Source organism: Anopheles maculipalpis, chromosome 2RL, assembly GCF_943734695.1.
Source record: "Anopheles maculipalpis chromosome 2RL, idAnoMacuDA_375_x, whole genome shotgun sequence".
Classification (NCBI taxonomy): Eukaryota; Metazoa; Arthropoda; class Insecta; order Diptera; family Culicidae; genus Anopheles; species Anopheles maculipalpis.
In genome coordinates, this window is record NC_064871.1 from 89,624,386 (window position 1) to 89,648,308 (window position 23,923).

The window sequence follows — 23,923 nt, forward strand, 5'->3', positions numbered from 1 at the left end:
TGTAGAAAAAACTGCTTAAATGATGACTGCAAGAAACAAAATGGAGGGAAAAGAATTTTTTGAGAATTTAAACGCTTTAACTAGGAGAACGCTTCCAACGGTCTCCAGTGCTAGTTTGCAAATGATTCGCAGGAGCATGAGAAATGTGACCCATTTGCTGGTGCTAATCGTTTTCCATTAATTACTATCGACGTATATATAGTCTATAATATTATTTCCGACTTTTCTCCATTTTATCGTCCGTCCGGTTGAACCGACCGACGGTGTAGCGAGCGACGTTAGAAGGCGGTGGTGGGGCCGATAGTCGGCCGGTCCGTGCATCCGGCATCGTTAAGGGACAAATGGATGGGACCGGGTCAACGGTAGTCATCTATAAAACAGAAGCCGGCGAACGTTTGGTGCTGAAGGATGTTGTACCGATTGTGGAGGGCGGTCGTAGTGGGAAGAGTGGCCGTATACACCCATCCAATCCTTTGGTCCGAATTGCCCGAAACGTTGATGAAGCTGTGCATTTGCAGCAACATCATTGCAGCACTGCAAGTGGAAGGGTAATGATAATTGATGAACCACCACCGGTTGGTGCAAGTTTTGGGTCGATGTCGGATGGGATCGATTGTAACACGACCGTAACCGCACCGGCAGGTGCTGAAACAACGGTAGACACGTGGGCAAAAATATTGCTCCACTCGACGCCTGGTGAAGGTAATTATACTGGCTGCAAGTATTTAATTGTGATGGGAAAAGTATGAAAAGTTTCTTGAATTTCTTTCAAAGGATCATCTAAAACCAATCCAACTTCTAACGATATGCTTGCACCGGTGCAAACTTCCAATGACGTTGCTGGAGGAAAATCATCGGCTACACACAACTATCATCTGCGGTTTCACGTAAAGATGCCAGCACAAAGCAACAAACCTGCATAAGGATAGAAAATTTACGATGTTTTGTGATATTTAATTTTTATACATGCATTATATTTTTTAAGAATGACCTACAGATAAGCTAAATTGTTTATGTTTTAGGATTGCTGGAAGGAAGATTGTTCAATGTTTTGTTGAGTATTGTTAGGTTGTTTTGATGATTATTAAATACATAAACAAGAAATTGAAGAAGGTATTGAAAGATGGTTTGATGTCATATGAGATGTTACTCGATTAAATGATGGCCCACAGTAAGTCTTTTGATGTATTCAATAGAGCTAGCCTTAGTAAGCCATTCGATGGCTGGCGTGACCTAGCAGGCCATAAAGACAAGAAGAATAAGAATAAGAAGTGCTGCCTTTCCTGTCACTTATCTCTTCTTAACTTCTGGCATAAAAAGTATGGGTACTTTCTTCGTCAGTCCAATTTCAGTCATTTTGTGTTTTGGAGGTAAAACTTAATTTATTTGCAACACGTTAAAACCTAACACGACACATTAAAAAGGAAAATGTTCACAATGAGTACCCATGCCTCGCGCGTGTGCAACGTCAGTGCTGGGTGCCGGGTGCCGAGAGAAGAATCTCTTAATCCCCGTTTCGTTGAAGGATGCGACCGTGAGACCGAGACGACTATATCCGCTACATGTCGGATGCTATCTGGGAGTCAGTTCTCAGATAGCATCGAGTGTGCGGATAAGCTCTGGCCACAGCGTCTGCAACAAGTCATGTTCTAACTCGATCCTCAAGGTTCGGAAACTAAATACTAAAGAGCCCCATTGACAGAATTGCCTTAATAACTAACTGCGCTGCTAAGGGATTTTTCAATACAAATTTTCCTTCGAAGTGCCTTAGTTGACAGACTTTGTTAATAGGGCGTCGTTCACCTAAAGTGATATAAATGGTGTTGTTTGATGAGACGTACCAAATTAACCTCGATTCAGTGGAGTGTGAAAGCTGTCACATAATTGGCGAGTTAAATTGAGTTAAATTTATTTATTAGGTGGAATTTTCATTCTGTGTGTCATTAAGAATAGTAGTACGATCGTTGATACTAGAGTGATGTTGCATTTACTTAATGAGCCCTATCGGAGATGTAATGAGTAAAGCGTCAAACTTACTGTTCTGCTGTTAACAAGATTCTCATTAAGTACAGTTCTGGCTAGTTGAATTTGCTATATATACATGAGATAAGTACCGAATACGGTCTAGAAACAAAGCAATCATGTACTGGAGTGTTTGGATTACAGTTACCATTTTGGGTATCATTTTGCTCCGACAATTCGAAGCATCCGTCCGCATTACCAACTATACGGACGAGTGGGATCCAAAATATCTGGATGTGGATTTGCGTGTCCGTCGGCTAGATCAAACAACTGCCATCGATTTCGATTTGGATCTGAAGCAAGAGCTTGATAAGAATGTTGAGGTAGGTTAGAACTACTCTATTGCTCTAATCAATGGCAATACTAATTTCGAACGCTTTCCAATTTTAGTATGACGTGCGGTTGTGTAAACGCGTCGCAGGAAAATATCACCAGATGATGTACACGGGCAAGCAGCAGCTGTGCGGGAAGGAGCTGAGACGATCGCGCAATCTGCTCGATCGTTACATTGCCTCGGAGCTGGTAAAGCATTCGAACCTGACCACACGCTGTCCGATAAAGACGGGCCACTATGAGGTGCGGAACTTTGAAATTGACGATCGTCATCTGATGATGAGTGTGGTACCGTCCGGTGAGTTTTTGATTGAGGTCGGTGTTTATCATCGCGGAAAGGAAATCAAAATGAATCGTTGGTTTGTAACGGCTACATAATGGTGCTATTAAATGCTATTATTGAAAGAGCAATACTGCTGATAAACAGATGTACATGATAAAATTGTTATTTAGACATTAGCTAGATAAGGTTGGCTTTGGGAAGTATGATCGGGAATTTTTGACATACACTGAGGAAATGAAAACAATGCTCCCCATTTGCGGGAGTTTGTTTTGAATAATTTACCTATATACATACGCAACTATTAACCGAGTATGCCCGGGATAAGGCAAAGAATAAGGAGGAAATGCCTTATCAATATGATTATAAAAAATTTTCAACACAAGCGGTGTTGACAATACGGCACTGGACCGTCATAATTAATTACAAAATAAAAATAAATAAATAAACATACGCAACTACATACTTGACTTAAGCTTCTAGCTTAAGTCGACCTTGTATAACTGCACGAAATACAAGCTCCATCTGCTTCCCGGTGAATGTTTGTACTATCAAACCAAATTTCGATTGGGGCAGAACTGGCGGCACGCGGATATAACTTAGTGAACAATTTTGAAAACTTATCAGACCCTTTTCTATAGGGCAACGACATGGCATGGGTCCTCGTCTACGCAGCTCTTCACGTATAAGATTCATCAAGCGATCCAGGCTTGGACGCACGAGAAACGTACAGAAATCGAACGTTCTGTTGTATATCCAATTATCGGCCGTGGTTGTGCGGATATAATAGCCGGTATTCATCTGAAGTAAAGAAAATGGTGCAAATGTAAATGATTGTTAACGGGTGCGTTAAAACCATCCACGAGTATACCTTTGCAGAAGACATAGTCTCGAAGATATCTAGATGCCAGTCCATTGTCGAACCGTCGCGCGTGGTACGAAGTGATCCGGTAATGTTGCAATACTTGCTACCGGTAAGCTCCATGTGTGACAGTACAGGAGTTAGCTAGAGGGATGCAATTGGAAATGTTAGTAATGAATTGTGGAATGATAGTGTCTCCTTTTTCTACCCTTGAACTAAGCCCTCGTCCAGTCGCTCCGTGGAGTAGTATCGTAGAAACTAAAAGTATAGTGACCGTACGGTACATGGTGAAGAGTATACTGAAGCCCAAGTGTAGCTCTGTCATGCATTTATTGAAACATATGAGATGTTAGTAATGATTTTGATTACAGTTCAGATTGTTGACGGGTATTAAAGACTGGCAAAAAGTAGAAAAAAAGAAAGCAAAAATTCAAAATATTAGAAGGATTTTAATTGGCAAATAATTACGAGGAGTAATAAGCATACTAACTCTGATTATCCCCGGTGCGATAATGTCGCATACACCACTGGGCTCTGGGGCGGCCCGGTGGTGTAGGTGACAGCAGCGCCGTTTTTCAAACGGCAAGACCGGGGTTCAAATCTCAGCAGGACCATCCCCCCGTAGTGAGGATTGGCTGACCAACTTCGTTCATGGTATCGGCAGTCTAGTAAGCTATTTCGATGGCTGACCGATGCCCCAATTCCTTGGCTGATTCAGTGACCTTGGCTGGTCATTCGATAACCCAATTCCTTGGCAGATAGAGAGGCGTATTTAGTCTCTAAGATTCTGAGCCTCTGCTATGCAGAAGACATTAACGCGCATCGGAGAACAGCACGGCTGCAGTGGTGTGCGATTGAAAAATTGGGTTGAGGATCAATGCTAGGAAGATGTTCGTGGTGATAGAGAGTAGTTTCTGCTGGCAGTTCTAATTCAATTACTGTCCCTCTCTTCTCTTCTTTGTTTCTTCTTTGATGTCTCTTCTTTCGTCCTGCCACAAATAAGACGACACATAGGACAACACGCTTAGGACAACTACTGGGACTATGAACGTCATACACAGTGGCAGCTTAATTCGGCGTAAGAGTCCTGGATACAAGCTATAAATGATCAGTTTCTTATGATCTTGACGATGGACAAAATTGGAAACATGTAGGATAGTTATGAATCACCTTTTATCCCGCTAAATTTGTTAACACTCAAGTTTAAAATTACATTACAGTGTCAAGTACATATATGTTAAATGGGCGAGATATATGAACATACTTGCCATCTTCACAATAACTCACCGTTAAACCAAAGCTAGTTTCCGTAAGAAAGACCAGCATCTTGAAGAGACCCTCTGCCTGACTGATGGTGACGCTAGTGCTGAAGTATTTGATAACTTCACCTAGCTGCCATAAGCTAGCAAGATATTGGTGTAAACTTAGCTATAGATGTTTGGGGTGGGATTATTAAAAGCTGCGATTTGGGTACTCTTAACCCTAAAGGAATGAGTAGTTCATGTGCTAGTGTGTTTAGAGCATTTTGCTTTTTGGTCGGGCAATATGAAGTGTTGGTACGAAGTATGCATCGATAGGCAGAACTAATTGCATTTTAATTTGAAGTTCGTTTGAGAATTGAATCAATAATACGGATTGCTCGGTGTTATCATACGTTACGATCGGACAAAAGTAATGAGACTGCATCGAATAAATTATATGGAATGTATGTCGGGTGCCTCATAAGCAAAGCAATGGCCGGAGAAACTAGAATTCCTTTGTTTGTTGTCGGTTGGATACTGTTGCTGGCCGTTACCGTTGACGCTAAGGTAGGTTAGAAAACGAATGATTGTATTACGTACTAATATACTTAATTCGTTTGTTCCATTCCCAGCTTGTAATTCACATGGACAAGGTAGAAGTGATCAACAATTACAAGTATGCCAATGCTACTGCGAGCATCCGACGGTTTGGCCCATCGCTCAAGAACTATGTTGCAGACTTTCGTGTCGAAGCGTATCAAACGCTGACCAACGCAATGGTAAAAGTGTATGATGCATGGTCAGTTCAGCTTCTAAATCTAAGTTTCCGGTTTACTCTCTTCCATTACCAAAGGTTTCTACCATATACTATGTACCCAATCTGGCCGGCAAGTATGAAAAGGCATTCTACAACCGGACGATTAATTTCTGCACATATCTACGGCAGCCGACGACCGATCGCGTACTTAGGTTGGTGTACGAGAATCTCAACCAACGAGGAAATCTGCCAAAACGTTGTCCCATTGTGGTTGGAACGTATTCCTTCAACACAAGCTTTGATGGTTTACATTTGCCCGGATTTTTGCCGGAAAGTAGATTCCGGTTTGATCTTAACTTTTACTGTGGTGCACCGAGTTATGAGCTTCTCTTTCATGGCTATTGGTACGGAGCGTTACGAAGGGTGTCTTCCTAACTGTGTTGCGAGGTAATACATATACGGAATCCGAATTGTATCACGTTACTAGTATAGTTTATCGCCGCAACCAATAAATATGCATATATAGCAACCAAGAAAGGCTGCATACCTCTCTTGTAAAGGTATAAAAAAATTTATACTTAGAGAAGTTGTACAATTTTTACAACCGTTTAGTATGGAAACGATTCAAAAATCTCTGCTCTAATTATGCGATTGCACTCGTGGCGCCGTCTGGCGGATTCAGTAGTAAATCGTGGAAAAATGACCATGTGCTCTTCCCCACTTAATGACATATCTAGATCAATCAACCCTAATGTTGAGTAAGGTTTTAATGATTTATTATTTTATCCGTAAAGAGATCGCAGTGATCCTAAACCTTAACTGCAATCTGTCAACCTATCCCACTGCAACGATTAGCATCGTGTATTGGACGTACATTGAATTCGTTTCAACATTCCATACCAACGTGAATTGTACGCTACCACGTTCTTTACACTCAATATAACATCCATAATGAAATTGGTTTCGGGCAAAAATGTTGGCAAACGTAATGCACCCGTCGACACGTTGGAAAACTTGTAGAGAATGGGAGCGATCGGACACTTAGTCGGTGCGTTTCCGCTGCGCTTTATCTCGCGCAGTAATATTTGACCTAGCCGATGTACGCTAGGGTTGCGTAAGAACTGGCAAAAGTTGAAGGAATTATTGTGTAGCGGCGCTTCTACCGCACCGGGCACCACATTGAGCCATACGACAACGTTCATCTGGGAATGATATGCAGCATGGTTATTGACCGGATTGGCGTAGTTTAGCAAGCGGTCGGTTCACAATCACCTACCCAAGGTTCTTCTAACAATTTTTTAACTGTCACTGCAAAACTGACCCTTTTCTCCGATGCGTTGAACGTTTGGACGGTAGAGTTGAGGTAGTTTAAGTTATCCTTCAGATGAACTTCCGTTATGATCGGTATCACTCTGAGCGCGCGGTTTGACGTTACGTGCAGGGAGAGGGTAAAAAGATAAATTATGAAAACTCGCCACATTGCATACAGGTTTGGAATATACTGAACGATCACCGAGAGCGATCGATGCGAAGTGAAATGTGTAGAAAATTTTGGGTAAAGTGTTCTATTTATGGGCCAGATTTAATGCGAGCGAGACAACAAAAATTGATTGATACATTTATTTTAATTGCTTCGTAGTTGAAAGCACGAATTAATTAAGTAGAACGTTCTAAAGTGTCAGTAATTAGCTAGTCATCTAAAACTACAATAATGATGGAGTGTTCTAATGCTTCTTTTTCAAATATTCTAGAAGATTGTCAAAACAAAAATATAATAAAGTGTAGCAGCACGTGTTTATTGTTCTTTTTTTGGTTTGTTCAGCATCCACAGAAGGATTGATCGCTTACTTGGGTCCCTTCTCATCGTGGAATTCCCGGCAACAAGAAGGCAGATGCAGTGGGCGAAACAGGCGATTCGCTTGCATAGCATGTGGGGGATGAACTCGGGCGATTTTCCGATCCCGAGGCTCAAGTGTCCCCTATGTCTTTATTTCGGTGCACTCTTCGTTAAAAAAATCGTTAGGAATTTGATAAACTGGGAAGAACTTACCAAACACATCTACCTGATAGAGCTAACTTACAACAGCCAGACCTGGACAACATCCGCGCATTCATCCACGCAAGGAAATGCCCTGTAAAATCTGTCCATATCACCGTACTTAGTTTTAGTCTTGCCTCATTAGTATCATTGAGAGCCATTAACATATCCAATGGCCTAGCAACGTCTGTTGGATGTACATTGAACTCTTTTTAACATTCCATACCAGCGCGAATCGTAAACGATATCGTTGTTAACACCGACCACAATGTCCATAATGAAATCGTTCTCGGGCAAAAATAGCGGAAAACGTAATGCACCCATCGATAAGCCACGGAACTGCGTAGAAACTTGCAAAAGTTAAAGGACTTATGTATTTTGCAGTGGAGCTTTCAACGCACCGGATGCCACATCAATCCAAAAACTGAGGTTAAGCTGGGGGCGATAAATTTAAAAAAAAAAATTTATGAGATAGCGTAACTTAGTTGAACATTTCACAACGCCTTTACCCACGGATTGACGAGTGGTGTTTTGAGATCGATGGAAAAGTCAAGTTTATTCTGCGATGCGTCATAAATATGGGCGGAAGAGTTGAGGTAGTTTAAGTTATCCTTCAGATCCACACTTGTTATGATTGGTATCACTTTTTACACACGGTTAGCTGATGCATGAAGCGAAAGGGCCAACAGATATACTACGGAAACTTTCCTCATCTGATATGCTGACATTGTAGTACTTTGTTGAGCTTTGGAGTAAATAAATTTTGTGTAATGTTTCCTATTTATAAACTAGGTTGAATGAAACTGTGAGAGGAAATAATGGATCGAAGAATTAATTATAATTGCTTGGTATTTGAAAAAAAAAACGACTTAATCATAGAGAATGTTCTAGAGTGACAGTAATGTGCTGGACGTCTAGAACTACAAACGATCTAACGTCGAACATTCTAGACGATCGATGCAAAAAGAGATATTAGTTGAAAGCATTCTTTTCGCTTTATACTCACTTTTGCATAACATGCTCACCATCAGTATAAAACTCTGGCTCAGATAAAAGATGCCTTGAGGAATCCCACGACCTGGATCACCTTCTGTGGTCCGGCGTGGATTTTGAAACCACCAGACCTTCCTTGATGAGCGCAGTTGAGCACATTGGCACAATCCGATGTACTTAAATAAGAGAAAGGTTTGCTACCAGAAACCACAACTACATGAGGCTTATCTAAAGATTCACCAGACCCAAAAGTCATGCCCTATAATTCTACATCTCAATTATCGCATCTGATAATCCTTATTACCCCTCTGCCAGTCTTCTTTGGTTTTCTGCTGTGTTAGTCTTTTGTAGTGTTCCAGTGTTCATTACAGCCTCCAATATAGGTCATCCTTAATGGAAAAAGTTTGGAGCTACATTCGAGACTGTTTGATTGCTGGAGTTTAACCTTGTGACCAACAGACAATTTACAGTATTGCAGTATTTCTCGGGTCTTAAAACAAGTATCTTCATGTTCTGAAAAAAAAGCAACTGACATTCGTTCGCTAGCAGCAACTATTTCATCATCTTGTCCCGTAGGACGCATTTCGCTCCACCAAGACGAGGTTCTTTATGGTGTGATGCTTTATTACCATTTTATTCGTAAAATGTGCATAGTCTTTCTTAGTCATGCTTTGCTAGTCTCATTGGGAGCCGTTAACTTAACCATAGGCCTAGCACCGTCTATTGGACGTACATTGAACTCTTCTCAACATCCCATGCCAGCGCGAGTTGTAAACAATGTTGTTGCTAACACCGACCACAATATCTATAACAAACTCGTTTTCGGGTAAAAATAGTGGCAAACGTAGTTCACCCGTTGATAAGCTGCGGAATTGATAAAGTTTGGCGGGGAACGGACATTTTGTCGGTGCATTTCCGCTACGCTTAACCTCGCGCAGTATGATTTGGCCCAATCGGTGCATGGACGGGTTGCGTAGAAACTTGCAAAAGTTGATGGACTTGTTTTGCAGCGGAGCTTTCAACGCACCGGACGCCACATCAACCCAGGTGATGAGGTTAAGCTGGTGGCGATAAATTCAATAAAAAAAATGGTGAGATTATTATTCTTCTTCTTGGCTTAATCATCTAGGACACTAGGACACGCCAGCCATGAAACGGCTTACTAGACTTTGCTCATAATTACGTAGTTTGATAGTCAGTCCTTACTACGGAAGAATGAACGATGGTGAGATTACGAAGCTTAATCGAACATTTCACAGCTACCTACCCACGGATTCACGAGTGGTGTTTTGAGATTGATGGAAAAGTCAATCTTATGCTCCGATGCGTTGTATGTTTGGGCGGAAGAGTTGAGATAGTTTAAGTTATCCTTCAGCTGCACACCCGTTATGATCGGTATCACTTTGTACGCATTCTTAGCAGATACGTGAAGCGCGAGAGCAAACAGATATACTACGGAAACTTTCCTCATCGGATATGCTGACATTGTAGTACTTTGTTGAGCTTTGGAGTAAATAAATTTTGTGTAATGTTTCCTATTTATAAACCAGATTGAATGAAAGTGTGAGAGCAAATAATTGATAGTGAATTAATTATAATTGCTTGGTAGTTAGAAAAACGACTTAATATAGAGAATGTTCTAGAGTGACAGTAATGTGCTGGGCGTCTGGAACTACAAACGATCTAACGTCGAACATTCTAGAAGATTTAAAATACTACAAAAAGAGATAATAGTTTAAAGTATCATACGCTATAGATAGGAATACCTTCTGTATCCCAATGAACATCAGTAACGTTTCAGTATGTGATGTGGGAAGCTTTCAATGTTGACAACTAGAGGGCCAGATTTATTGTGAAGATTTTTCACTGGGTGCAGCGTTAGTTTTAAAGCGTTTTTTTAAAACGTTGTAAAGTATTAATGGAAAGTAGTTTTTCTTTTTCCTTCTTCGCTTAACGACCAGCTAGATTGAGTCGTTGAGTTCAGAAGTAGAAGAAATACTCGATGCTGTGAGTAAAGAATATGATTGATGTAAAATACAATAGCTTTTTATTGATGTCACAAAATATGATATTAAGATTGTCAAATACGTACAAATGGTAAAACAAACTCGATGTCACAAGTTGTAATATGCATTAGATCACAATGTGTGTGAAATCTGCAATAGATTTATTGACGTAACTCCATAGAAACGTTACATCTTGTGAGTTGAACAACCTCCACATGCTCAACAGCGTTCTGCAGCAGTGCATTTCACTCTATTGAGCGTCCCATACCAACGGGTGTCAAAGATATGAGTTTTGGCTGCCCCGGCAAGTCCGATGACATCCACCATAAAATCTGTATGGGTAAAAAACGGTGGCAAACGCATCTGGCTCGTTGAAACGCCATGAATTTTGTACACTGTAGCCGGGATGGGACATCCGGTAGGCATGTTGCCGTGTCGTCTCATTTCCCGGTAAACGATCTGCACCAGCCGGTGCGAACCGGGGTTTTTGATAAGACTGCAAAAATCGATCGTTTGGTTGTAGAACGGTGCCTGCAGGGCGCCGGAACCTACGTTGAGCCACAGGACGACGACCAGCTACGTCAGAATAAAGAAAGACCAGAGAAGTCAATGATCATCAGGGAAGGATATGTAGGCCCTTCTTTCTTAAACCACTTACGCGAGGAAGCTGTATTGGTTGCAGAACTATATAGTCCACGTTTATGCGGTTCTCTCTGGTTGTGGATATAATTTCAGCGGAAAAATTTCCAAACGCTGGATTATTGGTCACTTGAACGTGCGTTGCGAAGGGTGTAATTTTATACCCAGCCAGCGTTACTGGCATCGGTATCAAGGTTAGGAAAGGCAGTAGGTAGACAAAAAAATGCGGTTTGCCAGACATTTGTCTGTGCCTTGTCGTGGACAGAGGGATACAACGGTGTGGACACGTTTTACACTCAGAATAGTTCAATCAGTACGATTGTTTCGGTTGAAAAATCTCTAATGCAAGTTAAAAATTACAATTTTGGGCAAATATTAACCGAATTAACTGTCAATCACAATTCGTACCCATATTGTCAGTTATAATCGGTTTCTTTCACATGGTAATTATAATGCGAAGCTTAGCGTTAAATTATCAGTAGTCCAGCGAAAGAGTTGAATAAATCATTAACTTATTCACTTTAGTACGATTCATTTACAATCCTTTATGTTGTATTCTCAACCTCATCTATTCACAAAAAGTATGACCAATGCTACAGAAGACTATTTCAGATAAGTTCTAACTAGTTCATGCTGAACATACTTTTTTATTACTCATTTTGCCTTTTAAAACACATAAAATTCCCCACTTAGATTTAGTTGTTAGTGCGCACTTTCTTCAAACGACCGTACCATCTGCTATCGAATATCAAAATCTTACCCAGTCCTTGCCAACATTTAACCACCAGCTTGAAGTTTGCTTCGGGCAAATACACTGGCAGATGGACGTGGTTCAGTGTGATGTTGACAAAGGTAAGACTGGTCGGCTCTACCGGACATCCCCTTGGCATTTGCCCGTGACGCTTCAGATTATCGAAAACCATCTTCACCAAACGCTCGTTCGGACGGTGCAAAAAGGCGCACAGATCGATCTTGCTATCGTACAGCAGATTTTCCATCATGCCCGAATGGACATAGTAGCTGGACTGGAGCTGTAATAGATGAAAAAAAAAAACGAAAAAATATGCACATAAACAAGAACTTCACACCGGAAGGCAATCCAGTCACTGCCTCTTGGTACGAAATCCTGTACCGTAAGTGTGTTGAACTTTGCCAACGAGGTAATGGACATGTTGAACGACGCATACGGTGCGACATTGTAACGCTTAAGCGTTACGGATGAATTTAAGTATCTCGTGTTGGTGGTGATTTCGACATTTGTCAGTATGACGATAAGCTGAAATGTATGGGAACGTTAAATGGCGTTGCTGGGTTATGGGAGGTTGAATGTTTGCGGTATATAAATTACCTTTTCCGTTTTAGCGCCTTCTACAAGCATCAGATGTGCTAGTAAAAGTATTAAAATAGTCGCTTCCTTCATCACGATCACTGCAGCCGTTGTGCACAAACAGCTAGTGTGTGATTGGCACTGGCTAGTGTAACGCATGGACTCTACTAATAGCGATCGGCACACATGGATTTGTAGGATGGAAAGATAAGAGATGGATGATATGGTTGTAGCACAAATTAAGGGATAGAAATTGATAGCATTTAATCGTTTCTTATCAAACATCAAACGTATGATGATGTATAGTGATGGGTTTTTACTAAAATTGCTGATCACGCGAGTCATTAATTTTAGGGAAAAAATGTATTTACATTTTCTGGTTCGTTAGCTTGTCGCGGCCAGCGATTGGTTTGTGGTCCATTGGTTCACGAGTTCCAATCAAGCGATTTTAATTATGATCTCTACCGATACGTTCTTTAGAGCAAAGCTGAGTAATGAGAGGGCATTGAAAAGCACCACAATCAGCTGAATTATTTCAATTCATGCACAATAATCGATGTGCTCAGTGGTAACAATATAATTAAAAGTACTGCAATTTATAAAAATGTTGTTGGGCAAATTATTTTATTTAAAAATAAAATCTAAAAACTCCCAACTTAGCAGTTGAAGACATCAGACACTAATGTCGTTCTGTTTTCGTTGTTTTTGAACCGAAATACGGTTCAATACATAAGAAACATAAAAGCATGACAGTGCGTTACAACCAATGTTCTATAGCATGCTCAGGTGCTATCTATCGTACGTTATCTATTACTTGTATGCAAAAAATATGATACTTTTCATTCAATGTATACCAAAACCAAGTGGATTTTAGTTTATTAGTGCACAAGAAAACTGCAAATCTTTTTAGCTATAGTGCAGTATAGTAGTAGAGCAGTACAACCCCAACTAGCAACGAGCTGTGGCGGTGCATTTGACTTTGTTAACGACACCATACCAGCGCATTTCGATCGTGCGAACCCCTGCCGTCCCCGTAAGCCCGATGATATCAACCATAAAATCTGTCTGGGTAAAAAACGGTGGCAAACGCATCTGGCTCGTTGAAATACCATGAAACTTGTACAGTACGGCCGGGATCGGACATCCGGTGGGCATGTTGCCGTGACGTCTCATTTCCCGGTAAACGATCTGCACCATCCGATGCGAACCGGGATTTTTTAAAAGACTGCAAAAATCGATCGTTTGGTTGTAGAACGGTGCCTGCAGGGTGCCGGAACCTACGTCGAGCCACAGGACGATGTTTACCTACCGTAAGGAAGAAAGAGATTGGAAAGTGATTAAGCCGCATATATTAGGACGGCATCGCTTACGCGTGGATTGTAAATCGGTTGCAGCGCATCGAGGTCTACGTTTATGCGGTTCTCGCTAACCGTCGATATAATTTCTATGGTTGAATTCACAAACTTTGGATTATCTTTCACTTGAACGTGAGTTATGAAGGGTGTGAATTTATATCCTGGTAGCGACACGGTTACCGATACTTCATTTAACGCTAGCAACAGATAGAACAGTTCCCTGCGAAACAAAGCCATTGGTGTTCTGCCTGCTGACAACGATGTAATGGGATAAACACGTTACTCCAAGGCTAGTTATTTGGCAGTCATCAGTACATTAGCAGTAGAACCCATAGACAATGGAGAAATTAACCTTAATTAATGCCAGGGCCAATTTGAACCTTTAAAGCTTTAAATTAATTCTTCTGGGTCCTTATCATACCGATCAGTAGAGTATAAAATTGATCATAACGTAGCAGAGAAGAAAAAAGATTTAAAAATCCTTTGAACCATGAAACTCGCTGATCTAGAGTGTTCCACCAATCGATTAGATTCCATCTTCAACAGTAGAGTAGCATCTTGATCTTACACCATCAAGCTGTCGTCGTTGCATCAATCCTTAATTCAACACTTACGCCCCTATGGTCGTGAATCGTATCATAGGTGACATCCGTCGGCAACATTTCTTCCAGCGCGACTGCAAAACTCTCCAAAAAAATTATTTTAACGGCCCAGTAATATAAAAAGCACGGTAGCTTCATTATGTGGACGAAATTGTGTATATAATGGAATCCTTCCGGGGTGGTTTGTCATACGTCGCAGTCTACATTTTATCTAAAATAGGGGTTGTCGGTTCATTTGATGCTTTTTCTTCACCTTTGGCACGAAATTTTTAGCCTTCTTCTTGTTGGCTTAAAGACCTCTAACCGCTTAACGACTTGGCGTTACCACGTCGTTGGATAGTCAGTCCTTACTACGGGAGAACGGTCCGGATAGGATTTGAACACCAGTCCTGCCTACACCACCGGGTTCCCGGATATAGCAAGTAGAAAGACAGATATTCCAACGTTAAATATCATATTTTTATTTGCTATTAATTGCCCGTTACTCGACTTTCAGATGGACTCTTTGGAATTTGGATCAGGAAATAGGAACGGTTTAATCCTCAGCCCACCTGGGCAAGGGTCAGCATCATAAATGATAAATAGTCTGTGTCTAACCCCATAGACACGTCACGCATTTTCAAACGTAACGTAACCGACTCACATCTATACTGTTGTGTGCCCTTTTATTTTTTTCTTTTGTTTCGTCAAAGGCTTATCGTTTACGAAGCGCATTAACTTGCCATAGTGGCGTACCTCAATGAACGCTTCATACAGTACGCCTGTATGGTAGGTGTTTTCGAAAACAAAGCTACTCTCGGGCAGAAAACCCGGTATGCGTATTGCGGATGGACGTAGATCATGCACAAAAAACTGTTCCTTTGCTTGCACCGGACATCCGCTAACGAAGCGATTGTTTTGCAACACCTGATCGTAAAACACTTTAATCAGCCGATCCATGTTGGGACGCTTCACATAGGTACAAATGTCAACTGTCCGGCTTAGGATGCGGTTTGTCGATTCTGCATTGACGACATAGTATGTGGCAGCTAGCTGCAAGAAGTAGAATAGATGAAGCATTAATTACATTAACACAGGTTTAGCAAAAAAAAAAACTCACCTTTACTTCTTTGATTTCGCGTTGTACCTCTATCTCGATGGTAATAGACTGATTCGTGTAGGAGTTTGGCTCACCCAGGAAGCATGACATGTTGACTAATCGCTCATCAAACTTACATTCAATTCTATTGAGAATCGGTAAAGTCTAGAACATAGTGAGTAGAACATAGAAAAAAACTCAAATGAAAATCGCTCATCGAGCGGCAGCAGCAGCAGGCAGAATGTAGCGTGTACGCACCGTTATAAAACAATCAGACGGGCTGAAAGCTAGCAATGCTATTATTGCTAACGTCCCACAACAGAGTTGTATCATGTTGAAAGTTTGCTTATGTACTGGTACAGTTACAGAGTAGCAATTGGGACGAAAACCCTTGCATCGTTAGTTTGTCATTTGGATGTGCGTTAGTGTGGAATAAATCGCTACTCTGTAATTGGTTCTGTATTAATTGTGACTTTATTAGAACCGCAAATTAGTAAGCTTTAGTGTTGGGGGGATTCGGGATGCATTAGATTCGAGGACCGAAGAGGATTCGATTGAGTACCATCATCCCCCATCATCCTATCCTATTGGAGTGAGCCCATCATCCTATCCGATTCGATCCAATCCAGGGATTCGAATAGGATTCCGTTTCAATTGGGATTCGAATTCGGTTGGGATACTGTGAGCAAGGGTTTTCTGGATATTTTTAAAGAAAAAAAGCAGTTTTAGACAACAACAGAATATAGAGAGGTATAGAGAACACGAAACAATCATTTGGTTTCAGATTCTTAATACTTATCGCTTTTCCCAACACTAGTATGCTTACAAATCACTAAATTCTACTAAGCCTGCCAATGTCAACTAAACTGTTAATGGAACAATATAAAAATGCAAGGGCGTTTCGCGGATCTTCACACGACAGGGCTGGAATTGAAATTTCAATCGAACCATTAGTGAGGGTTGCCACCCAACTACTATAAAAATAGCGCCATCTATTGGATTATTGATTCTGATTTTATTACAAAATGTTGTTAGAGTCGAGTACACATTTCAACATACTAATCTTCGTTCTTATCTTCATTTCCTTCAACTCGCAAACCATTTCCGTATCAAACGTAACATTTTGCTTGGTGACGGATACCGGCTGTTCGAAGGTGTGGTTGATATTGACTATTGTATCATTAAACCTACGTACAATTTTGTTCCAAACCGGTGTGATGTGGCTGCAATATGGCAAAAAATGTTAGCGAAATGCTTTACCAAACTGAACAATCGTACCTACTGTCATGAAACAGTTGATCATACTCGTGCTAGACAGCAGACTGATCGCAATCATTGGAAGCACACAAAGCATGAACATTATGGTACTGTGCTCATACCTAAGCGCTCATTGTTCAGACCGCACCGAACAGTAAGACGGTTTGTTTTGCTCTATTTGGATAATGTTTTTCCCTGTACATCTGTTCCTTTTGCAGCAAATAAAAACTGCTTTGTTTTTGCTTAATTATGGCTGCGCGGAAAATATTCAAAATGCATTAACAAAACGATGACAGTGTGCTCTGGTGCGAATAATTAATAGCTTCTTATAGTGGACAGCTGATGCAGAATTGGTGTGTGTTGGTTCATTTTTTATGGTAATGTTGAATGATGATAACCATGAAATCTATTGCTGTCTGTAAGTCCTATTTGTTCAATGAATGTACATGTCTTTAATAATAAATTTCTCCCGAATTTCAGTTCACATATTTAGGTTGATTCTTTTATTTGAATTATTTTATAACACCTTTATATTCGTTGGTATTTTATCGACTTTTCGGGCTTTTATTTTGAGTTGTGCTTCATTGGGTTTGCTTAGCTCCTGACGGACGTTTCGATTGCTTTTTTTGAAGTTGTAATTTTGAACTTTTTTGGGTATTTGGGATGAGTCCATAATTGGGATTATTTTGCATAAGAATTTATCAAATTGTGTAGTTAATGGTTTTAATAAATTTATTCTTTAATTTACTGATTTCTGAATTTATTTCATTCTTTAATGTTTCATAACTTTCCTATAACTCTTACCAACTTGCCATAAAACCGAAACTCCACCATGATTTCCCGTTTTACCTCGTTCCGATAGATGAACTCCAGTATGAATTCGGCCTCGGGAATAAAGGCCGGCACCGGCACGTCGGCTGGTTTAACGTTGCGTATGTAGTAGTTGGCGGCAGGGATGGGACATCGCTTCGGTAGGTTCGTACGCTGCCGCACATAATCGTACACCACCTTGAGCAAACGGTCGGATTTCGGATTCTGCATGTAGAAACACATATCGACCGCACGCTTAAACAGTACGCTTCTGACCGTTCCATTGCCCGTCACCGAATAGTAAATAAAGTTAAGCTGTACGGGTGGAAGAGCGGATGGAATGTGATTAAAAATGGTTGCTTCAACATGCACTTCAACTGTTCTGTATATGATCGCACCTTCAAATCACGTATGGGGCTTATGATTGTGACTCCAAAATCGAGCGACTGATCAGTGACGGATTCGCGACGGTAAAATGTGTGCGATAGGTTAATATTTTTCACCTTGCTGATAAATTCCACATCCGTGCCGAAGGGTAACAGCTGTCGGAACAAAATACCAACGGAAATGTACTACGAAAAAAAAAAAGCAACTAAACACAACTAAAGCTTACCTTGACGAATGCATGCACATGAAGAAAATGTGACGAACATGTGACCACCACGATCAGTAGAATGGGAAACAAATTTGCCATACTATCCGTTGGAAGTAAATGCGCGCGAATGTAGAAGCGGCTAAAGTTCGGGAACGCTTCGATAAACGACAGCTCTAATTGCATGGTAATTGAGTTGATAGACGTGCAAGATACGTCCAGCAATTTGATAATGGAAAGGCATAAGAAGGGATGAATGTTTATAAATTCGAATTAAGTTATTATATATTTTTAAACTTCCCCATTTTTCTTCGTAGAATGATGAATCAACTTAAAAGAATATGTGAGTGTTTGATGCAAGTACTTAACATCGAACTGACCCTTCATTAAAAACAAAACACAAAAAAGTTCTACGAAATAAATTTATTTCATTTCAATAAATCGCACCAATTTCCCATAAAACATAAACTCCAGCAACGTTTCATGCTTTACCTCCGAGCGAAAGATTACCTCCAGCATGAACTCAGTTTCGGGCAGGAAGGCCGGTACCGGAACATCGTCGAGCCGTAGATCTCGCACATAGTAATTACCGGTAAGCATCGGACATCGAAGTGGTACATTGCTGTGCTTCCGTACGTAGTTGTAAACCGTGCTTACCAGCCGATCGGATTTGGGATTGCGTAGGAAAAAACACACATCAAGCGATCGTTTCACCAGCGCAGCTGGAAGGATCCGATTCATTGTGATGGTGTAGTAGCTGACTACTAGCTGCAAGCGCGAGCCGGTTAGTGTGTTAGTACATTCGACACTGCAATTACTATTTTATTAAATTACCTTCATTTCTTTGATTTCGCGAAACAATTCAATATCACAGTTGAACGTTTGATTTGCTACGGAAAGTCCCGGTCGTAATGTGCACGATATGTTAATGTGCTTGCCATAACAATTTGACTCGATTTTTGTACCGATGGGTATTAGCTGGACCTGCGGATGAGGATTAAAAATTGTTTATTCGTTTGTTTGGATAAAAATAAGCATGAGGAATCAAACCTTTAAAGCACTGATTTCTGATTCAAAGTTGGAAAACACTACGAGCACAGTGAGCAATGTTACGACAGTAGTGGAATATACTGTCGCCATTGGAGCAACCTTTCAAATGGAGGAACTTGTTGCGTCGTGTGGTATAAATTTAACTTTCCCAATAACGATAGGATTCTAGAGAATTAATGAAATGGATTGATTTAAAACGGAATACAATGATTGCAGGAAATTTATGTAAAACAGTAATAAATCATTAACCTCATCTGTGATGATTAAGGCTGTTATCTGTTTGATGCTTGAGATGAAAGTAATAACTTAATAACCTAGAATTTTTTAATAACCTAGAATAGTACCTAGAATTTTTTAACTATAGTTTTGTGCGTCGAAACACACAAATTAAACCGCCACTTCCATAAATGAAATCTTTTATGCTAGCTACCGCAAACAATACTATAAGATAAATATTTTTTAAGTGCTTTCGATTTTGCTACTAATAGGCTTATGTCTTCGATTTATGGCAAATTTTTTTACTACAATAAATTACTCATAATTCAAAAGAAGAGTGTTTCAGATGATTGTTGCGCTGTAACTACTGCTAGATGCTTTATAACGTGTCCATTTTTTTTATAAGCGATATCTTCACTACAACATATCATTCGTTACGCGCACCAGTTTTCCTTAGAAACGGCCCTCAACCATCGATTCAGAGCTTATCCTGGAATAATAATTGTTGTCAAACTTGAACCGTTTTTCGGGGGGAAAAATAGAGTTTTATATTCAGTAGATTTGCAAGAGTTATGTTTATAATCGAAAAGATAAATGCTATTTTTAGTGGTCTTTGACCTACCATTACTGGATGATTACGCTTCCTTCAGAAAATTCAATATCTTCTCAAAAATTGCTTTGTAAGTATTGATTCAATAATATAGCTTTTGTCTCAACAAGCAGAAAATCATTACTTTATTCACTTAGAAAAGATACCGTCTATAAGCCGCACCAGCTTCCCGTGCACCCGGAACTCAATCATCTTTTCTGCGCGCACTTCCGAGTAGTAAATCAGCTCGAGCACAAACTCTGAGGGCGGTAGAAACGTTGGAACCGGTACGTCAGTTACTCTGATGTTCCGGATGTAATAGCTGCCAGGCCCGAACGGACATCGTACCGGTAAGTCACTGCGCTCCATCACGTAATCGTAGACGAGCTTTACCAACCGATCGGACTTGGGATTTCGTAGGAAAAAGCAAACATCGATCGGACGCTTGATGAGAGCATTCTGAACGGTACCGTTCCGGGATACCGTGTGGTAAAGAAATATCAGCTTTATAGATGGATAAATCGTGTGTTAAGTGAGGTAATCCATATTTATATCACACTTTGAAAGCTTACCCGTAGGTCCTTAATGTTCCGCGTTACAGTAATATTGCCATCAATCGATTGATTTATGTGAGATTTCGGATTGTTCAACTTGTAGGACACGTTGAACGTTCTCGTGAGTGATCTAAAATCAAGTTTTTTAGCCACAGCCACTAGCTAATAGATTAATCAAAGAGGATGAGGGAGAGTGGGAAAAAGAGAAAAGGTTTTTCTTCGTACAATCAAAGTAAAGGAAAAGGCTGTGCAATACATACTTTTATGAAAGCGTTTGTTTGTTCCACACAAAGTGATAGTAGAAGAGTAACAAGAACTAAACCAACTGTCCACTGCTTCATGTTCGCTCTAGGGAAGTACCATTACGAATGGTACTAGGCAATGTATGATGAATATGAAATCCTCTATCATGACATCTAAATGTTCAAATAATGGGTGTCAAATTTCGTGTCATTTAATTTTATAATTGTCAGTTAATATGGAAGCAATTAATCACCAACACCATTTATTCGCTGTTAAATGTTATATTAGTTATTATAAGTAAAAATCAAAACAATGGTCTTTCTTTGGAACTAAGAAAACTACAGTTATCAATATGTAAAAGCCTGTCAATTTAAAAGAGTATGTTTCAGTGAGATGGACTACATAAAGATCCGATTGGTAAGGTTTTTTTTCTAAATAACTGATTTATATATTACGATTGTTTGCATTATTTTGAGGAAATTATAATGTTTGCCTACATTATCACAAGCTGTCAACAAACAGAACCGGCTTATAGAGTTCATGAGACACAGAGACAGAGAGAGAGGGAGAGAGATCGAAAGGAAGCAAGTAAAAGTAACGCTATGTAACGTTTCTCTTTAAAAGGAAAGATACCCTTTCGACAGAATCTTCCGATTAAGGCATTATTAAAGCAAATAATGTACTAAAAAATCCCTTAGGTGTGGTTATTAAGGCAATTTCATCAATAGGGACATACGATACTATCGCTTTGTCTCTATTGATGAAAATTAATAGGGAAAAATTCCCAAAAATTAAATAATGAAGAGGGTTGGAAAAGTATTGTTTCATTCTATTGAATGATGGGTAATATATTTTCAACAATTCGCACCAGCTTCCCGTACAACTTAAAGGAGGCTATAATTTCCTGCTTAAGTCCGGAATAGTATGCCAGTTGCACCATAAACTCCGTTTCCGGTAGCAGCGCTGGCAGTGGCACATCGGAAAGTCTTAGGTTGCACATGTTATAGTAGTCGGGCGGGATCGGACATCTCGCTGGCAGGTGGCTGCGTGCCTTAATATAGTCAAAGACACTTTTCACCAACCGATCGGAGCGTGGATTTCGAAAGAAAAAACAAACATCGATCGAACGTTTCAGAAGCTCGTTCTGTACAGTGCCATTCAGTGCGACGACATTGTATGACATTACCATCTATGGTGAGACAAGAGTAAACAGTTGTTAGTGTTTCTACCACCTTGTGATTTTTAATTGACTTTTATTAGCTTACCTTTAAATCGTTTAACTTTCGCAAGAGGTAAATATTAAAGTCAAGTGATTGGTTCGTTAACGATTCAGGATTGTGGAACGTGTACGAAATGTTAAACGTTTTTACATTGCTTTTCATCTCCACTTTCGTACCGAACAGAACAAGCTGCCAATGAATAAATAATACTATTGAGTACTTGTAAAGTTTTGAAAACAGGAGTCCTTACCTTCACGAAAGCGTCAGATGCTTGGAAATGGAACGAAACAAGAACAAATTTTAAGAGCAAAATCGCTCCTAAATTCTTCATGATTACTAAAGGTTAATGGCGTGTTTGTACACGACTAAATATACATTTCTGTCGCATAGCGAGACATCAACTAACAATCCCTGAGATTACAAGATAAACCATTTCATTAGAGCATGTTGTTTGGTTTGCTCATTTAAACCATTATTTGTTATCTTTTTTCCCCTAGACGGGGTTGTAACTTTTGCTTTTATTTTTGCTTGGTTCTAATGGAATTTTAATTGTGCATTAAATTAATCGCGGTAAGGGAATATTTTGTTTAAAATTTAGCCGATCGATGGTGTGTTTGTCTTTTGCTACATAATTTCTACACAGACCCTTCTAATCGAGTTTTAATTATTTTTAAATATTTTTCCAATAAGAATTTTATTTTCAGCAAACTTTGTATAAACCCATCAACCCAGCGTTGTATACATCACCGGGCAGCCAAACTGCTTAAGAAAAATGATGCCTTAAAATAAAATTCTTTGAACAATCCGTACCAACCTGCCATACAGCCGAAACTCGATCAACGTTTCCGAGCGTACGCCCGAATAGTAAACTAAGTCCAACATAAATTCGGTTTCGGGCAGAAAACTCGGCAGCGGTATGTCGGCTAGCCTCAGATTGCACATGTAATACTTTCCCGGGGCGAACGGACATCTGGTCGGTATCATGCTGCGTTCATTGACGTAATCGTAAAAGCTTTTGAGCAAGCGGTCCGATCGCGTATTCCTCATAAAAGCGCACAGATCGACCTGACGCTTGAGCAGAACGGACGGTGTGGTTCCATTTTTGATCATACCGTAGTAAACTATCAGAAACTAGATAAAAGACGATGGCTGGCTTTTAGTTTCATACTCCTTCGAGTTGACAGCGCCTCTGCAGGTTTTGCTTACCCGGACATCTTTGATTTGACGTTGGATGTCAATTTGAAACTCGATTGATTGGTTCATGACGGTATTCGGCTCATGTAAAGTGTATGTAATGTTGAATGCTTTGAGATTAAAATTAAAGTCTGCCTTTCTAACAACCGGTACCAGCTGTGCTAGGCAAGCAAAGGGAAAAGAATAACACATGTTTTATTATTACTTTTAAACAAGTATAATATTGGAATTAGTACAACTTGGATTACCTTGATGAAAGCGTTTGTAGTAGGCAAACGGACACATAAAATGATCGTAATAGATAGCAAATTTGTCAACGATTTCTTCATGTTAGCTGCAGTTAAAGGAATGGTAAAATTTTACTGGAAAATTTCGTATTCAAATGCGTAAACCGAACCCCAAACAATTGGCATATTTTCATAAAAGAGTAGTAAATCTTGGAGTAAATTGCTCAATTATGACGCAAATTGCATTGCTATAATATCAGAGTTTAGTTCTTAAAATACTCTATCTGTAAAGCAGTCGTGAAATAAATTCTCATTAAAACAACAATTATCAGGAGCAATATTAAACTAAACACACACCCGACCCCGGTTCCACACGATAATATAGTCATTATTGCTTATTAAAAATGAAATCGTTTATTGATCAAGCTATATTTCCCA

At 39.9% G+C, this 23,923-nt stretch overlaps 12 protein-coding genes and 1 pseudogene across 12 annotated transcripts in view; 3 read left to right on the forward strand and 10 right to left on the reverse strand.

Moving 5' to 3' along the window:
- The window catches only part of LOC126567815 (transcription termination factor 2), a 430,644-nt gene that overhangs the window by 59,417 nt on the left and 347,304 nt on the right, over positions 1-23,923 (reverse strand). The window lies entirely within an intron of this gene.
- LOC126567614 (uncharacterized) lies at positions 342-923 on the forward strand. The gene is made up of 2 exons (XM_050223831.1): positions 342-702; positions 775-923. Exons 1-2 carry the CDS (start codon positions 342-344, stop codon positions 921-923), a joined length of 510 nt encoding a protein of 169 aa, XP_050079788.1.
- LOC126568729 (uncharacterized) lies at positions 2,142-2,734 on the forward strand. The gene is made up of 2 exons (XM_050225246.1): positions 2,142-2,345; positions 2,413-2,734. Exons 1-2 carry the CDS (start codon positions 2,142-2,144, stop codon positions 2,731-2,733), a joined length of 525 nt encoding a protein of 174 aa, XP_050081203.1. The 3' UTR covers position 2,734.
- On the forward strand, positions 5,231-5,930 carry LOC126568524 (uncharacterized). Its single transcript, XM_050225013.1, has 3 exons — positions 5,231-5,305; positions 5,371-5,517; positions 5,592-5,930. The coding sequence occupies exons 1-3, from the start codon at positions 5,231-5,233 to the stop codon at positions 5,928-5,930; spliced, it is 561 nt and encodes a 186-aa protein (XP_050080970.1).
- LOC126567615 (uncharacterized) lies at positions 6,347-6,975 on the reverse strand. Its single transcript, XM_050223832.1, is given in 2 exon segments — positions 6,347-6,726; positions 6,729-6,975. Coding segments are annotated over 2 exon segments (627 nt in total).
- LOC126568559 (uncharacterized) lies at positions 7,711-8,261 on the reverse strand (annotated as a pseudogene).
- Positions 9,237-10,012, reverse strand: LOC126568521 (uncharacterized). The gene is made up of 2 exons (XM_050225010.1): positions 9,794-10,012; positions 9,237-9,587 (listed from the first exon to the last, which is right to left on the reverse strand). Exons 1-2 carry the CDS (start codon positions 10,010-10,012, stop codon positions 9,237-9,239), a joined length of 570 nt encoding a protein of 189 aa, XP_050080967.1.
- Positions 11,867-12,591, reverse strand: LOC126568537 (uncharacterized). Its single transcript, XM_050225032.1, has 3 exons — positions 12,520-12,591; positions 12,304-12,447; positions 11,867-12,202 (listed from the first exon to the last, which is right to left on the reverse strand). The coding sequence occupies exons 1-3, from the start codon at positions 12,589-12,591 to the stop codon at positions 11,867-11,869; spliced, it is 552 nt and encodes a 183-aa protein (XP_050080989.1).
- On the reverse strand, positions 13,447-16,893 carry LOC126567616 (uncharacterized). Its single transcript, XM_050223833.1, has 4 exons — positions 16,816-16,893; positions 15,551-15,698; positions 15,161-15,483; positions 13,447-13,803 (listed from the first exon to the last, which is right to left on the reverse strand). The coding sequence occupies exons 1-4, from the start codon at positions 16,891-16,893 to the stop codon at positions 13,447-13,449; spliced, it is 906 nt and encodes a 301-aa protein (XP_050079790.1).
- Positions 17,571-18,294, reverse strand: LOC126568532 (uncharacterized). Its single transcript, XM_050225027.1, has 3 exons — positions 18,214-18,294; positions 17,999-18,142; positions 17,571-17,915 (listed from the first exon to the last, which is right to left on the reverse strand). Exons 1-3 carry the CDS (start codon positions 18,292-18,294, stop codon positions 17,571-17,573), a joined length of 570 nt encoding a protein of 189 aa, XP_050080984.1.
- On the reverse strand, positions 18,616-19,332 carry LOC126567617 (uncharacterized). The gene is made up of 3 exons (XM_050223834.1): positions 19,243-19,332; positions 19,027-19,176; positions 18,616-18,960 (listed from the first exon to the last, which is right to left on the reverse strand). Exons 1-3 carry the CDS (start codon positions 19,330-19,332, stop codon positions 18,616-18,618), a joined length of 585 nt encoding a protein of 194 aa, XP_050079791.1.
- LOC126568527 (uncharacterized) lies at positions 20,198-20,942 on the reverse strand. Its single transcript, XM_050225022.1, has 3 exons — positions 20,862-20,942; positions 20,620-20,763; positions 20,198-20,551 (listed from the first exon to the last, which is right to left on the reverse strand). The coding sequence occupies exons 1-3, from the start codon at positions 20,940-20,942 to the stop codon at positions 20,198-20,200; spliced, it is 579 nt and encodes a 192-aa protein (XP_050080979.1).
- Positions 21,674-22,395, reverse strand: LOC126568523 (uncharacterized). The gene is made up of 3 exons (XM_050225012.1): positions 22,315-22,395; positions 22,110-22,253; positions 21,674-22,033 (listed from the first exon to the last, which is right to left on the reverse strand). The coding sequence occupies exons 1-3, from the start codon at positions 22,393-22,395 to the stop codon at positions 21,674-21,676; spliced, it is 585 nt and encodes a 194-aa protein (XP_050080969.1).

Coding starts and splice junctions, on each gene's coding strand:
- LOC126567616 (XM_050223833.1), bottom strand. CDS start 16,893: ATGTTCATGCTTTGTGTGCTTCCAATGATTGCGATCAGTCTGCTGTCT. Junction 15,699..16,815: donor TGATCAACTGTTTCATGACA/GTAGGTACGATT, acceptor ACTATGTTCTAG/ACTTTACCGATTCTCAATAG. Junction 15,484..15,550: donor AATCAAAGAAGTAAAGGTGA/GTTTTTTTTTTT, acceptor TCTTGCAGCTAG/CTGCCACATACTATGTCGTC.
- LOC126568523 (XM_050225012.1), bottom strand. CDS start 22,395: ATGAAGAATTTAGGAGCGATTTTGCTCTTAAAATTTGTTCTTGTTTCG. Junction 22,254..22,314: donor CATCTGACGCTTTCGTGAAG/GTAAGGACTCCT, acceptor ATTCATTGGCAG/CTTGTTCTGTTCGGTACGAA. Junction 22,034..22,109: donor GAAAGTTAAACGATTTAAAG/GTAAGCTAATAA, acceptor GTCTCACCATAG/ATGGTAATGTCATACAATGT.
- LOC126568729 (XM_050225246.1), top strand. CDS start 2,142: ATGTACTGGAGTGTTTGGATTACAGTTACCATTTTGGGTATCATTTTG. Junction 2,346..2,412: donor AGCTTGATAAGAATGTTGAG/GTAGGTTAGAAC, acceptor TTCCAATTTTAG/TATGACGTGCGGTTGTGTAA.
- LOC126567617 (XM_050223834.1), bottom strand. CDS start 19,332: ATGGCGACAGTATATTCCACTACTGTCGTAACATTGCTCACTGTGCTC. Junction 19,177..19,242: donor CAGAAATCAGTGCTTTAAAG/GTTTGATTCCTC, acceptor CCTCATCCGCAG/GTCCAGCTAATACCCATCGG. Junction 18,961..19,026: donor GCGAAATCAAAGAAATGAAG/GTAATTTAATAA, acceptor TCGCGCTTGCAG/CTAGTAGTCAGCTACTACAC.
- LOC126567614 (XM_050223831.1), top strand. CDS start 342: ATGGATGGGACCGGGTCAACGGTAGTCATCTATAAAACAGAAGCCGGC. Junction 703..774: donor CCACTCGACGCCTGGTGAAG/GTAATTATACTG, acceptor TTTCTTTCAAAG/GATCATCTAAAACCAATCCA.
- LOC126568532 (XM_050225027.1), bottom strand. CDS start 18,294: ATGGCAAATTTGTTTCCCATTCTACTGATCGTGGTGGTCACATGTTCG. Junction 18,143..18,213: donor ATGTGCATGCATTCGTCAAG/GTAAGCTTTAGT, acceptor TTGTTCCGACAG/CTGTTACCCTTCGGCACGGA. Junction 17,916..17,998: donor GCCCCATACGTGATTTGAAG/GTGCGATCATAT, acceptor CCACCCGTACAG/CTTAACTTTATTTACTATTC.
- LOC126568524 (XM_050225013.1), top strand. CDS start 5,231: ATGGCCGGAGAAACTAGAATTCCTTTGTTTGTTGTCGGTTGGATACTG. Junction 5,306..5,370: donor CCGTTACCGTTGACGCTAAG/GTAGGTTAGAAA, acceptor TTCCATTCCCAG/CTTGTAATTCACATGGACAA. Junction 5,518..5,591: donor AAACGCTGACCAACGCAATG/GTAAAAGTGTAT, acceptor CCATTACCAAAG/GTTTCTACCATATACTATGT.
- LOC126568537 (XM_050225032.1), bottom strand. CDS start 12,591: ATGAAGGAAGCGACTATTTTAATACTTTTACTAGCACATCTGATGCTT. Junction 12,448..12,519: donor AAGGCGCTAAAACGGAAAAG/GTAATTTATATA, acceptor CATACATTTCAG/CTTATCGTCATACTGACAAA. Junction 12,203..12,303: donor CAAAGTTCAACACACTTACG/GTACAGGATTTC, acceptor CATCTATTACAG/CTCCAGTCCAGCTACTATGT.
- LOC126568521 (XM_050225010.1), bottom strand. CDS start 10,012: ATGTCAGCATATCCGATGAGGAAAGTTTCCGTAGTATATCTGTTTGCT. Junction 9,588..9,793: donor CACCACTCGTGAATCCGTGG/GTAGGTAGCTGT, acceptor TATCGCCACCAG/CTTAACCTCATCACCTGGGT.
- LOC126568527 (XM_050225022.1), bottom strand. CDS start 20,942: ATGAAGCAGTGGACAGTTGGTTTAGTTCTTGTTACTCTTCTACTATCA. Junction 20,764..20,861: donor AAACAAACGCTTTCATAAAA/GTATGTATTGCA, acceptor TTAATCTATTAG/CTAGTGGCTGTGGCTAAAAA. Junction 20,552..20,619: donor GGAACATTAAGGACCTACGG/GTAAGCTTTCAA, acceptor CCATCTATAAAG/CTGATATTTCTTTACCACAC.